Here is a 15,404-nt window from a genome sequence, read left to right as displayed (position 1 = left end):
CTCATTTAGCTGGAGCAGTCTTTTTTCACCAGCTAACTGTGCATCCATGTTTAGGAATCTGGTTGCCCAGTAGGCTTTATGTTCCAGTTCCACAGGCAAATGACAGGCCTTCCCATACACCAGTTGGTATGGGAAGGTTCCTATAGGAGTCTTGAATGCTGTTCTGTATGCCCACAGAGCATCATCCAAGCTCTTTGCCCAATCCTTTCTTCGGTTGCTCAGCTCCCTCAATTTCAGCCAGAAAATACCTGAAATCACAGAAAAACACACAAACTCATAGTAAAGTCAAGAAATATGATTTTTTCCTAAAAACTAATATTATTCAACTAAAAACCAATTAAAACATGCTGAAATCTACATGAAATTACCCCCAAAAAGCGTATAAAATATCCGCTCATCACTCTCTTACTCTAGGTTATCCCCTAGGTAATGCTTGACTCTCTGTCCATTCACTGTAAATCTTTTGTCAGAGTGTCTGTCTTAGAGCTCCATATGACCATAGGGTGATACGTTGGTGATCACAAAAGGTCCCGTCCATCGTGATTTGAGCGTTCCGGGGAAAAGTTTTAGTCTGGAATGGAAGAGTAAAACCTTCTGACCTAGCTCGAAGTCTTTGGAAGAGATCTTTTGATCATGCCATTTCTTGGCCCTTTCTTTGTAAATTTTAGCATTGCTAAACATAGCTTGTCGGAATTCATCAACTCATTCATCTTGAGCAACCTTTTGTCCCCTGCAGACTTGGCATCAAAGTTAAGGAATCCGGTTGCCCAGTAGGCTCTGTGTTTCAATTTCACTGGTAAATGACATGCATTGCAATAGACCAGCTGGTAGGGTAACATCCTGATAGGGGTCTTGAAAGCTGTTCTATACGCCCAGAGGGCGTCATCAAGTCTCCTTTCCCAATTCCTCCTGCATTTACTTACTGTTCTTTCCAAGATTTGTTTAAGTTCCGTGATGGACACCTCAGCATGCCCATTTGTCTGCAGATGGTAAGGAATTGCCACTTTGTGCCGAACACCATCACTACTAGAAATAGGATTTTTTCAGACAAAAATTTCAAACGGAATAAATGTTGAACAACTTTTAGTGGAGGTTTTGGAAGAATATATTGTCTTAAATTTGTCTAAATTTTGTCCCAAATTTTGGCGCCAAATTTTGTTTGGATGGCGCCAAAATTTTCATACAGATTAGCAACACATTTTGGACAAAAACTATCATTCGTCCGTATTCCATCTGAATATGTGCAATAAATTCAGACAGATTTGGGATGCATTTTGAAAAATGTTAATTCTGTCCCAAATTTGTCTATAATTAGTCTTAAATGTTTTTACTATAGCTAACCCTTCGAAGTAGCCAAAAATTTTTCCACAAATTTAGGACGAAAATTACATCATTTATAAATTCCATATAAAAGTGCATCAGTTTTCAAATAAATTTCATATATTTATTAAAAAATTATAACATTTAGTATAAAAATATTGTTTATATTTTAAATTTTCTATGATTTGTCCCAAATAGTTTTACTATTCCAAAATAAAGTTTCTTTTTCCTAAAATAACTTTAATTATAAGTTACCTTTAATTATATATAACTTAGGTACATTTTTTATTTCCAAGACTCAATTCCAAAATCTCTTGATCAAAATATGAAATAATCATCATATTGATTAACTTCTCATATATTATTATACATATTTTAAAAAATTAGATTAATAGGTACGTTAATGCTTATTTATACCTGTCTTTTATAGCAACTAAATTTTTTAGCCTTTACAAAATTAATTTAATATGTTTAACATTATTCATATATTAGTAACATTATTTTTTAATCTACACAAAAATATAGAATAAAATAAAATAAAAGTAAAATCAAACAAATTTCGATATAATATATACGCTAAATAACGCTCATGTTTTTTATTATTTTGAAGAACATTATTTTTTTCGAATTTATCCTTTTATTTTTTTTGTGTTAAATTTAATCATATTTATGAATATTTTTTCTTTTTATTCTTTTATTTTTATTATATTTAATATTAAACTTCTGATACAAATTGTTATATATCATATTATATTTAATTTTTATTTTTTTTAGTTACTTTATATTGTTTTTTAATTTATTTTTTAATTATTTACGTTATAATAATTCAAAATTTAATTTTATAATAAATTTAAGATAAAATGTATCTAAAAGAATCATGTATATAAAAATCTTAAAAATAAGTTATATTCAATTTACTGTGTAAGTATAACTTCATATATTAATTTATCTATTGATTAAATGATTGTGTCACGCATGTAAAAATTATATAAATACATTAAAGAATTTGAAAAAAAAATTACTTGTGGTCTTAATTAAAATCTATCTACATCACTAAAAAAATATTTATGCACAATTGAACACTTTATATATATATAATCCATATCTTCATGCTTGTTTAAATAATTATAAATATTTTTTAAAATATATTTTAAATATTTTTAACTAACATTAATATTAAATTTAATTTTTTTAAATATTTATCTTTTAAAATTATTATATGATAAAAATTCAAAAACACAACTTAATTTAAACAATTAAAAATTAATTTTAAATTTAATTTTATTAAATATTTGTCTTTTAGATATTAATGCTCCAAAACTTATCTTTTAATACCAATACTATAATTTTATTTTTTTAATTTATTAATAAAAATTAGATATAATTTCATTTTAAATTTTTAATAGATGTAATTGTTTCAAAACCACTTCTATGCTTGGCGCCAAAGAACTAAATTTTATTCAAAACACCCCTTTTGGTTTCAGTTTACAGAGCCCGCCTCTCTCCTTCTCAAAAATTGTTCTGTCTCAGTTTAGTAGTTTACACTTTACAGACCCTCTTCACCTCACCCACACTACTCTGCCGAACCTGTGGTCACCGCCGATCATCCGGGTTGCACTCCAGCCAGCCTCCGACCTCGCAACTCAGACAACCTCCACCCTTTTCCATGCTTCACGCTCAGAGGTTACAGAGCCTTAACTCGCTCACACTGCTCTACTTCCTACCTGTGGCCGCCATCAACCTCCGGTCTCAGACCTTCCACCCTCGCAAACCTCAGACCTCACACCTCAGGCGACCTCCACCCCCCGTCCTTGGCGCTCACAGGTGAGACTCACACTACTCTGCCTTTTGTGTGTGGTCGCCTCCTTTGGTCTCGGACCTCGCAACCCCGCCAGCCTCCGACCCTTGTCACTTTGTGTCTTTGTGCATCTTTTGCCAAGTCTCAATTTTTTGTGAGTTGTGATGTGATTTTTGTTTGTTCTCTTTGTTAATGATGATTCCGTTTGTTTCTTTGTCAATTTTTTGTGAGGAGTGATGTGATTCTTGTATCTTTTGTATGGTGCTTTGAACAGAGTTGTTTTCTTGTTTCTTCATCCGCTGCAAATACTGAATCCATCCCCACGTCAAAGCTGAGAGCTTGGTCTCTGTAAATTTCCTGTTTTTTTAATTTTTTTTCTCTTTATATAGTTATTAAGTTTTTAATCTTCTAAAACATTTATTGAAGTTGTTTTCTTGCTTGCTTATCCATTTTGGGAGCTATATTCTGGTTGTAGTTAGTATCGGGTCGGGACCAATGGTTGTTCAAATATGTTATCTTCTAAATTTTAATTGTGAATAAATAAGTGAACTAGAATAACATGTGTTTAGGGAGGAGGAGGTTTTCCATTATGATTGCATTGCTTTTGAGTTAACTTGATTAGTTCATATATTTAATTTTCTGTATTTGTTTTTGGAATGGTAACATGATAAATAATACGGAGACATCTATTGTATAGTAGAGTACTACAGGCATGATAATTGGGAAAACCTACTTCAATAAGAAATAATGGATGAGTTATGATCTATTAAGGTTCTGTCCTTCATAAGGTATGGCTTCATATTTGTGTTTGTTTATCATACTTTTTATAGAGGGGAAGTTCTATTTGACAATCCTTTTGCATTTTGATAGTGTTCATTTAATTTCTTATTTGTTCTACCAATTTATGCATGACTATTGATTATGGAATTCTTTTTTATTTTGATTCTTTTGAATTAGTTTAGCTGTTGAGTTTCATCTTTTCCATGTTTGGTTACATTCCTAGATGTTGAAAACTCCTGTTTCACTCGACATGCTTGCCGCATATTTAATGGATCGGGAAAACCCATTGATAATGGTCCACTCATATTACCAGAGCCTTACTTGGACATATCAGGTATATAACTTCTCCTCGGGAGGTCTAAAACTGTATGTTTATTACTGACATTCTTAATATTATCCCAATATTTCAGGAAGTTCCATCAATCCTAGTGAGAGAATCTATCTAGACGAGATGTTACAAATCAGAATTTCTACAATTGATGTCATGAGTTCTATTGCTAGAGGTCAAAAGATCACTCTATTCTCAACTGCTGGTCTTCCCCATAATGAAATTGCTGCACAGATATGTCATAAGGCTGGTTTAGTCAAGCGATTAGAGAAATTTGATAATCTGCACATAACTTTTTCAAATAATTTTATCCTTCATTAAATGAAGGAGATGTTGAAGCATTTAAAGAAGGTCTAAATATGCCAGATGATTATACTATTTGGAACAAAGCTGCGGCAAAGGAGAAAAAAAAGTTCTTTTGATTTAGATTCTTTTGGTTTAGATCTCTCTTTAAAGGGTTTCAAAGATTGCTTAGAGACTTTCAAAGACGATCTAAATATTGATGAGCAAGAACATCACATGTAAAAAAAAAGGCAAAGGAATAAAAAATGATCAATGAAGAGCAAAATGTTAAGTTGAATGATGCTGAGTACAAGTTAAAAGATCAATGACATCAACTAAAAATTCAATAGAAAAGAATTAGTTCTATTGAAAAGATACTTCATGCTTTATATAAAAAGTTGAATCTTCTACTTTTTTTAACCTTGTTTGTTCCTGCAGAAGATGAACTTGGGACAGGCTTTAGTGATGATGAGAATAATAATATGAGTGATTGATGTTTGTAGTATATGTTTTTTTTTTTAGATTAAAGAATATTTAAGTGAATTAGTTAGTCCATTTTAATTTATTTATGGTTTATGACTTTTTAAAAAGCTTTCTTTGTTTTAGTTTAATTCTTTTTTTAATTTTAGTTTGATTATATTTATAGATAAAAGTATTTTAATAATAAATATTTTTTTAAGTCTTTTATTGTAATTAATTTTTTCATGACTTTATTATATGTTTATAAATTCAATGATGTAATATGAAAAATTTGTTTATTATAATAGTTTTAATATAGAAAGTAGATCATATATAATTTATTTTCTAAAATATTTATATAATAAATAGCAAATTATTTTATATAAAAATTATTTGAAATATTAAATTAAATTTATAGAAAATTTGTGTGAAAATAATTTTTTGTTTTGTACGAGATTTGTTTCAAATACGTAAATTATAATAAAATTAAATTTGTCTGAAATTTAATCGGAAAAAAACATTTGATTTGTCTAAAATTTGTTTGAAAAAAATCTGTTACATTTAACTAAATTCGTTAGAAATGTATCTGAAATGAAGTATATTTTCTGTTTGAAATTTTTCTAAAATGAAATATTTCTACGTTTGAAATTTGTTTGAAATACATTGTCTTTATGCTGACTAATTTGTCTAAAATTCGTCTAAATTACATCATAATAGTTAGAAATCTAGTAGATAAATGCTTATTCGAAAGCTGTCACAGAATTGTCTGAAAAAAATTTCAGACAAAATATAAATTAGAAACAAGGGTTTTTTGGACAAAAAAATTTCGTCTCAATTTTGTTGGAAACAAAAAATTTGTCTCTAATTTGTTCGAAATTTATTTCAATTTTGTCTCAAAATTCGTCCAAAAAATACTAATTTCTAGTAGTGCATAACGGTGCAGAATTGAGTCAAGTTGTCTGTTACAGAAGTGAGTGCCTCCATCACTGATCAGTGTCCTTGGGACACCAAATCGGCTAAAAATGTATTTCTGGAGGACTTTCATTACCACTCAGGTGTCATTAGTGGGTGATACAATTTCTTCAACCCATTTAGACACATAGTTTACTGCCAAAAGGATGTTTGTGTTCCAATATAAGGAAGGGAAAGGTCCGATGAAGTCTATTCCCCATACATCAAATAACTCAACTTCTAAAATTCCTTGTTGAGGCATTTCATGATTATGAGGGAGAGCCAGCCTGTTGACAACTCTCACTATTGCGGACAAATTTTTGGGAGTCCTTGAGGAGCGTTGGCCAGTAAAAGGCACTCTGAATGACCTTGGTAGCTGTACGCTCACCTTCAAAATGACCTCCATAGTCGAAGCCATGGCAATGTCATAGGATTTGCCACGTTTCTTCCTCAGATACTCAACGGCAGATTGTACCGTTCGAGCACATTTTAAAAAGATATGATTCGTCCCACATGTAGTATTTAGCATCATGGATGAACTTTCTAACTTGTTGTCTATTGTATTCCTCGGGAATGAACCTTATCGCCTTATAATTTTCCATGATAGCAAACCAAGGTGCTTTGCGTATTGCAAAGAGTTGTTCATCAGGGAAGGTCTCAGATATTTCAATGGTGGGAGGGGACGTCCCTACTGCAGGTTCAATCCGGGATAAGTGGTCAGCCACCTGGTTTTTTGACCCCTTCATATCCCTAATTTCTAGGTCAAATTCTTGCAGGAGCAATACCCATCTTATCAATCTAGGTTTATAGTCCAGCTTGGACAGAAGGTACTTGAGGGCAGCATGGTCGGTATAGATAATGACCTTAGATCCTATTAAATAAGATCTAAACTTGTCAATGGCATAGACCACTGCAAGTAACTCCTTTTCTGTGGTGGTGTAGTTTCTTTGCGCTTCATTTAAAACAAAATTGGCAAAATAAATGACGTGTAATGGCTTATCATGTCTCTATCCTAGGACTGCACCAATTGCATGATCAATGGCATCACACATTAGCTCAAACGGGAGGTCCCAGTTGGGTGCAGAAATGACAGGTGCAGAGATAAGCTTTACTTTAAGAAGTTCGAAGGAATGCCTGCATTATTTGTTAAAAATAAAAAGAGTGTCAGTGGCTAAGAGATTGCACAAGGGTTTTGCAATTTTAGATAAATCTTTTATAAACCTCCTGTAGAATCCTGCATGTCTTAAAAAGCTTCTGATTGCTCTGACATTAGTAGGTGGTGGTAATTGTTCAATTACCTCCATCTTGGCCTGATCGACCTCTATCCCTTTGTTTGAAATCTAGTGTCCAAGAACAATGCGTTCAGTCACTATGAAATGGCATTTTCCCAATTTAAAACTAATTTAGTTTCTTGGCAATGTTTTATAACTAGGGCCAGATGGTTAAGGCAAGAATCAAAGGAATCCCCAAAGATAGAGAAGTCATCCATGAATACTTCAACGAATTTCTCAACCATGTCTGAGAAAATGGAGAGCATATACATCTGAAAGGTGGCAAGTGCATTATAGAGGCCAAATGGCATCCTCATGTAAGAAAACACTCCATATGGGCATGTGAATGCTGTCTTTTCTTGATCCTGAGGATCTACTACAATCTGATTGTAGCCTGAAAAGCCATCCAGGAAACAGTAGAATGCATGCCTAGCCAGTCTCTCTGGTGTCTGGTCTGTGAATGGTAAAGGGAAATGATTATTTCTTGTGGCGTTATTGAGTCTCCTATAATCAATGCACATACGCCAACCTATCACTATCCTTGTAGGGATCAGTTTATTCTTCTCATTGTGGATCATTGTCATCCCTCCTTTCTTGGGTACAACCTGGATAGGACTAACCCAAGGGCTATCTGACACGGGATAGATAATCCCTGCCTACCACAGTTTAGTGACTTCTTTCTACACTACTTCCTTCACGGCCGGATTCAGTCGCCTTTGTGGTTGCACCACTGGTCTAGCATCATCCTCAAGCCTGATCTTGTGGATGCATCAGGTTAAACTAATTCCCTTTACGTCACTTATGGTCATGTGATGACAAGTCATCTTATGCAAATTTCACAAGAATTTTTCATTGTTCCATTAGGTTTTATGCACTTTCTTGCACAATAAGTAAGTGTTGGAGTGAAATTTCATGTTTATCTTGATTCAATCAAACATTATTAATTTTATACAAAATTATGAGATTTATGCAAGAATTAAGTGATTATTATAAATGATGCAAATTCTTATGATCTTTGTGAGACTTTGAGTGCTGTTTTGATTGAATACAGGTGAGAAAATGAAGAGAAAGAGGGCCAGTACAAAGCAACATTGCGTTCAAACAAAAAACGCCATGCTCAGTAAGCGACGCACACGCGCATAGGATGCTTACTGATGAGCGGATAATTTATACGCTTTTTGGCATTATTTTTAGGTAGTTTTTAGTAGGATCTAGCTACTTTCTGGGATGTTTTTATTAGTTTTTATGCAAAATTCATATTTCTTGACTTTACTATGAGTTTGTGTGTTTTTCTGTGATTTCAGGTATTTTCTGGCTGAAATTGAGAGACCTGAGCCAAATCTGATTCAGAGGCTGAAAAAGGACTGATGATGCTGTTGGATTCTAATCTCCCTGCACTCGAAGTAGATTTTCTAGAGCTAAAAAACTCCAAATTGTGCGCTCTCAATTGCGTTGGAAAGTAGATATTCAGGGCTTTCCAGAAATATATAATAGTCCATACATTTCTCCAGTTTTGATGACGCAAACTGGCGTTCAAACGCCCATTCTCTACCCTATTCTAAAGTCAAAATGCCAGAACTGGCATAAAAGTTGGAGTTAAAATGCCCAAACTGGCACCAAAGCTGGTGTTTAACTCCAAAAGAGGACTCTACACGTGTAAAGCTCAATGCTCAGCTCAAGCACACACCAAGTGGACCCTGAAGTGGATTTCTGCATCATTTACCTATTTCTGCAAACCCTAGTAGCTAGTTTCGTTATTAATAGGACCTTTTACTATTGTATTTTCATCTTTTGATCATCTTTTGATCTCTTGAACACATTTTGGGGGATGGCCTCACGGCCATGCCTGTATCTTGTTCTTATGTATTTTCAACGGTGGAGTTTATACACACCATAGATTAAGGGTGTGGAGCTCTGCTGTTCCTCGAGTATTAATTCAATTAATACTGTTTTCTATTCAATTCATGCTTATTCTTATTCTAAGATATTCACTTCACTTCAACATGATGAATGTAATGATCCGTGACACTCATCATCATTCTCACCTATGAACGCGTGACTGACAACCACTTCCGTTCTACCTTAGATCGAGCGTGTATCTCTTAGCCTCCATTCCGAAAGATCAGAGTCTTCGTGGTATAAGCTAGAATTATTGGCGGCCATTCCTGAGATCCAGAAAGTCTAAACCTTGTCTGTGGTATTCCGAGTAGGATCTGGAAGGGGATGACTGTGACGAGCTTCAAACTCGCGAGTGTTGGGCGTAGTGACATACGCAAAAGGATCACTGGTTTCTATTCCAACATGATCAAGAACTGACAGATGATTAGCCGTGCGGTGACAGTGCATTTGGACCATTTTCACTGAGGACGGGAGGTAGCCATTGACGCCGGTGAAATCCAAACATACAGTTTGCCATGGAAGGGAGTAAGAAGGATTGGATGAAAGCAGTAGGAAAGCAGAGATTCAAGAGGAATGAAGCATTGGATGAAGACAGTAGGAAAGCAGAGTTTCAGAAGGGACAACGCATCTTTATGCACTTATCTGAAATTCTCACCAATGAATTATATAAGTATCTCTATCTTTACTTTATGTTTTATTTATCTTTTAAGTATGAAAACTCTATCACCCATTTGAATCCACCTGACTGAGAGTTACAAGGTGACCATAGCTTGCTTCAAGCCGAAAATCTCCGTGGGATCGACCCTTACTCACGTAAGGTATTACTTGGATGACCCAGTGTACTTGCTGGTTAGTTGTGCGAAGTTGTGACAAAATGTGATTCACATTTGAGAGCTCCAAGTCTATTGGCGCCATTGTTGATGATCACAATTTCGTGCACCACATTTTTGGCACCGTTGTTGGGGATTGTTCGAGTTTGGACAACTGACGGTTCATATTGTTGCTTAGATTATGTAATTTTCTTCTTATTTCAATCTTTATTTGATTTTCAAAAAGTTTTCAAAAACCTTTCAAAAAACTTTTCTTCTTCTTTCATTTTTCTAAAGATAATTTTCGAAAAATCCAAAAAAATTCATAAAATCATAAAAACTCAAAAATATTTCATGGTTCTTATTTGAATCTAAGGCCAAATTTTAAGTTTGTTATCAATTGCATGATTTTAATTGTCTTGCAATTTTCGAAACACATACATTGTGTTCTTGATGATCTTCAAGTCGTTATTGATGAAATTGCCTTGTTTGATCTTCATGATTTATTGATTTGCACTGCATGATGTTCTACATATGCATTCTTGCATCCATATGGCCCAAACATGGGAAAGTTCTAAGTTTGGTATCCTTCATGTTTTCTGTAATTAAGAAAACTAAGTTCTTGATGTTCATCTTGATCTTCAAGATTGTTCTTGGTGTTCATCTTGACGTTCATAATGTTCTTGCATATATCTTGTGTTTTGATCCAAGAATTATATGTTTCGGCTCATTTTGTTATTTTTCAAAATTGAAAATATATCTTCTTGAATAAAGGATATAGCAAAATGAAGATCCAAGAACATAAAGCAGAGGAATTACAGAGAAAAAGCTGGGCGTTCAAAACGCCCAGTGAAGAAGGAAAACTGGCGTTTAAACGCCAGCCAGGCCAAACCATGCAGCAATTGGGCGTTAAACGCCCAAAATATGCAGCTCCTGGGCGTTTAACGCCAGGATGACACAAGGAGAGGAATTTTGTTTTCAAATCAAATCTTTTTCAAATCTTCATATTATTTTTCAAAATCATATCTTTTCAATCATATCTTTTTCAAAAATCAAATCTTTTTAATTTTATCTTTTCAATCATATCTTTTTAAATCATATCTTTTTCAAAATCACATCTTTTTAAAATTCTAATTTCAAAAATCTTTTCTAACCTCTTATCTTTTTCAAATTTACTTCTTATCTTTTTCAAAACCACCTAACCTTTTTTTTACTTTAATTTTCGAAAACCATTAAACATTTTTTTTAAATTATTTTTAATTAACTAATTGTTTTGAATTTTCAATTTGATTTTCGAAAATTTCCCTCCCTTTTTCTCATTTTTTATTTAAACACTAACATTCCTCCCCCATTGTCAATTCGGACTCACTCCTTCTTTGTGTGTTCGAATTCTGCCTTACCTCCTTCTTCTATTCTTATTTTCCTCTGACACCTCAAGGGATCTCTATACTGTGACATAGAGGATTCCATATTTTCTTTGTTTTCTTCTCTTTCATATGAGCAGGAACAAAGATAAAGACATACTTGTTGAAGCTGATCCTAAACCTAAAAGGACTCTGAAGAGGACCTCACTGAAATTTTCAAAAAGGAAGAAGCAAAAGAAACAATTATGGCCGAACCAAACAACAATGCAAGGAAGATGCTTGGTGATTTTACTATACCAACTTCCAACTTTTATGGAAGAAGCATCTCAATCCCTGCCACAGGAGCAAACAATTTTGAGCTAAAGCCTCAATTAGTTTCTCTACTACAACAGAACTGCAAGTTTCATAGACTTCCATCAGAAGACCCTTATCCGTTCTTAGCTGGGTTCTTGCAGATCTGTGATACTGTTAAGACCAATGGAGTTGATCCTGAAGTCTACAGGCTTATACTTTTCCCTTTTGCTATAAGAAACAGAGCTAGAACATGGTTGGACTCACAACCTAGAGATAGCCTAGACTCTTGGGATAAGCTGGTCACGGCTTTCTTAGCCAAGTTCTTTGCTCCTCAAAAGATGAGCAAGCTTAGAGTGGATGTTCAGACCTTCAGACAAAAAGATGGTGAATCCCTCTATGAAGCTTGGGAAAGATACAAGCAGCTGACCAAAAAGTGTCCTTCTGACATGCTTTCAGAATGGACCACATTAGATATATTCTATGATGGTCTGTTTGAATTTTCCAAGATGTCACTGGACCATTCTACAGGTGGATCTATTCACCTGAAGAAAACTCCGGCAGAAGCTCAGGAACTCATTGACATGGTTGCAAATAACCAGTTCATGTACACTTCTAAAAGAAATCCTGTGACTAATGGGACGCTTCAGAGGAAGGGAGTTCTTGAAATTGATGCTCTGAATGCCATATTGGCTCAGAACAAAATGTTGACTCAACAAGTCAATATGATTTCTTAGAGTCTGAATGGATTGCAAAATGCATCCAACAGTACTAAAGAGGCATCTTCTAAAAAGAAGCCTATGATCTTGAGAACCCTACAATGGCAGAGATGAATTATATGGGTGAAGCCTATGGAAACACCTATAATCCCTAATGGAGAAATCTCTAAATTTCTCATGGAAGGATCAACAAAAGCCTCAACAAGGCTTTCATAATGGTGGAAGAAACAGGTTTAGCAATAGCAAACCTTTCCCTTCATCATTTCAGCAACAGACAGAGCATTCTGAGTAGAATCCTTCTAGCTTAGCAAATATAGTCTCTAATCTATCTAAGGCCATTCTTAGTTTCATGACTGAAACAAGATCCTCCATTAGAAATTTGGAGGCACAAGTGGGCCAACTGAGTAAAAGGGTGACTGAAACTCCTCCTAGCACTCTCCCAAGCAATACAAAAGAGATTCCCAAAGGAGAGTGCAAGGCCATTGATATAACCAACATGGACGAAACCTTAGAGGAGGAGGAGGAGGACGTGAATCCCAAAGAGGAAGACTTCAGGGGACGTCCAATGGTCAGTACAGAATCCCTTAATGAGGAACCAAAGGAATCTGAGGCTCATACAGAGACCATAGAGATTCTCTTGGACCTTCTTTTACCATTCATGAGCTCTGATGACTATTCATCTTCTAAAGAGGATGAAGACATTGTCGAAGGATAAGTTGCCCAGTATTTAGGAGAAATCATAAAGCTGAATGCCAAATTATTTGGTAATGAGACTTGGGAAGGTGAACCTCCCTTGCTCACCAATGAAATGAATACATTGGTTCAGCAAACTTTACCTCAAAAGAGACAGGATCCTGGTAAATTCTTAATACCCTGTACCATAGGCACCATGACCTTTGAAAAAGCTCTGTGTGACCTGGGGTTAGGGATAAACATGATGCCACTCTCTTTAAGAGAGAAACTGGGAATCCATGAGGTACAGGCTGCGGAATTCTCATTGGAGATGGCAGATAAATCTATGAAAAAGGCTTATGGACTAGTAGAGGACGTGCTAGTGAAGGTTGAAGGCCTTTACTTCCCTGCTGATTTCATAATCCTAGACACTAGGAGGGATAAGGATGAATCCATCATCCTTGGAAGACCCTTCATAGCCACAGCTAGAGCTGTGATTGATGTTGACAGAGGAGAATTGATCCTTCATGTGAATGAAGAACGCCTTGTAGTAAAGACTCAAGGTTCTCCATCTGTAACCATGGAGAGTAAGCATGAAGAGCTTCTCCCAATACAGAGTCAAACAGAGCCCCCACATTCAAACTCTAAGTTTGGTGTTGGGAGGCCACAGCCAAACTCTAAGTTTGGTGTTGAGAGATCTCAACCATACTCTGATCATCTGTGAGGCTCCATGAGAGCTCATTGTCAAGCTATTGACAATAAAGAAGCGCTTATTGGGACGCAACCCAATTTTATTTTATTACCTAATTTTATCTTATCTATGTTATTTTATGTTTTCTTTTAGGTTGATGACCATGCGAAGTCACAAAGACACTCATAAAAATAAAGTAGAAGTCAAAAACAGCACACCCTGGAGGAAGGACTTACTGGCGTTTAAACGCGAGTAAGGGAAGCAAAATGGGCGTTTAAACACCCAATCTGGCACCTTTCTGGGCATTTAAACGCCAGAACAGGGCACCAGACTGGCGTTTACACGCCAAAGCAGGGCAGCAAACTGGCGTTTAGACGCCAGAACAGGAAGGAAAGCTGGTGTTTAAACGCCAAAACAGGGTAGCAGACTGGCGTTTAAACGCCAGAATTACACTCTAAGGTGTTTTGAACGCCAGCTTAGAGCAGAAATGAGAAATCCTTTGCCCCTCAGGATCTGTGGACCCACAGGATCCCCACCAACCTCAACTCACTCTCTCTCCTCTTCACACCTTTCTACAATACTCTTCTCCAAATACCCTTCACCAATCACCTCCATATCTCTTCCCTAAATACCCCCTTCCACTCCTTGCTTTTCACCCATTATACCCACCTCCCCCACCTCTCACTCTCTCCCTCCATCTTTTCCATTCTCTTCTTCTTCCCCTTCTTTGCTTTTTCATTTGCTCGAGGACGAGCAAACCTTTTATGTTTGGTGTGGTAAAAGCATTGCTTTTTGTTTTTTCATAACCATTTATGGCACCTAAGGCCGGAGAAACCTCTAGAAAGAGGAAAGGAAAGGCAATTGCTTCCACCTCCGAGTCATGAGAGATGGAGAGATTCATCTTAAGGGTCCATAGCTCTGTAATAGAGCATTTGACTGCACAACTAGAGAGCCCATTCATGGCACTCAACAAGAGCATGAGGAATTCCCTCATCAAAAAATCCCTGAGATATCTCAAGGGATACATTTTCCTCCACATAACTATTGGGAGCAACTAAGGATAGGAACACCAAAATCACTAGGGATGGAGCAACAAAGGCAAGGAAGAGACATTGAGGAGCTCAAGCACTCCATAGGATTTTCAAGAGGAAGACACCCCCCTCACTAAGGTGGACTCATTCCTTAATCTCCTTGTTTATTTATTTTTCTGTTTTATGCTATATGTTCTATCTATGTTTGTGTCTTGACTACATGATCATTAGTGTCTAGTGTCTATGCCTTAAAGTTATATGAATCTTTCACCTCTCTTAAATGAAAAATGTGCTTAAATACAAAAGAACAAGAAGTACTTGGATTTCAAATTTTATCTTGAAACTAGTTTAATTATTTTGATGTGGTGGTAATACTTTTTGTTCTCTGAATGAATGCTTGAACAGTGCATATTTTTGATCTTGTTGTTAATGAATCTTAAAGTTGTTGGCTCTTGAAAGAATGATGAACAAAGAGAAATGTTATTGATAATCTAAAAAATCATGAAATTGGTTCTTGAAGCAAGAAAAAGCAGTGAAAAAAAAAAGAAAGAGAAAAGAGAAAAAAATGGCGAAAAAAAGGCAAGTAGAAAAAGCCAATAGCCCTTTAAACCAAAAGGCAAGGGTAAAAAGGATCCAAGGCTTTGAGCATTAATGGATAGTAAGGACCAAGGAATTAAAATCATGGCCTAAGCAGCTAAATCAAGCTGTCCTTAACCATGTGCTTGTGGCGTGAAAGTGT

At 35.4% G+C, this 15,404-nt stretch overlaps 1 protein-coding gene and 1 non-coding gene across 2 annotated transcripts in view; one reads left to right on the top strand and one right to left on the bottom strand.

Annotated features, from left to right (window-relative positions):
- The window catches only part of LOC107493535 (uncharacterized), a 42,482-nt gene extending 37,911 nt beyond the window's left edge, over window positions 1-4,571 (top strand). Inside the window, exons 3-5 of the mRNA XM_052263020.1 lie at window positions 2,859-3,144; window positions 4,122-4,232; window positions 4,309-4,571. Coding sequence (XP_052118980.1) covers window positions 2,859-3,144; window positions 4,122-4,232; window positions 4,309-4,547 — 636 coding nt within the window. The 3' untranslated portion in view covers window positions 4,548-4,571. The remainder of the gene's footprint in view (window positions 1-2,858; window positions 3,145-4,121; window positions 4,233-4,308) is intronic.
- Window positions 4,572-11,899: 7,328 nt separating this feature from the next.
- On the bottom strand, window positions 11,900-12,007 carry LOC127740467 (small nucleolar RNA R71). Its single transcript, XR_008001143.1, has one exon. It is a non-coding gene; the product is annotated as a small nucleolar RNA R71 (small nucleolar RNA).
- Window positions 12,008-15,404: the final 3,397 nt, after the last annotated feature.

This window comes from Arachis duranensis, chromosome 6 (genome assembly GCF_000817695.3).
Source record: "Arachis duranensis cultivar V14167 chromosome 6, aradu.V14167.gnm2.J7QH, whole genome shotgun sequence".
NCBI classification, from domain to species: Eukaryota; Viridiplantae; Streptophyta; class Magnoliopsida; order Fabales; family Fabaceae; genus Arachis; species Arachis duranensis.
Note: the sequence above shows the minus strand (reverse complement) of the source record. Positions and strands in the feature narration are given on the sequence as shown.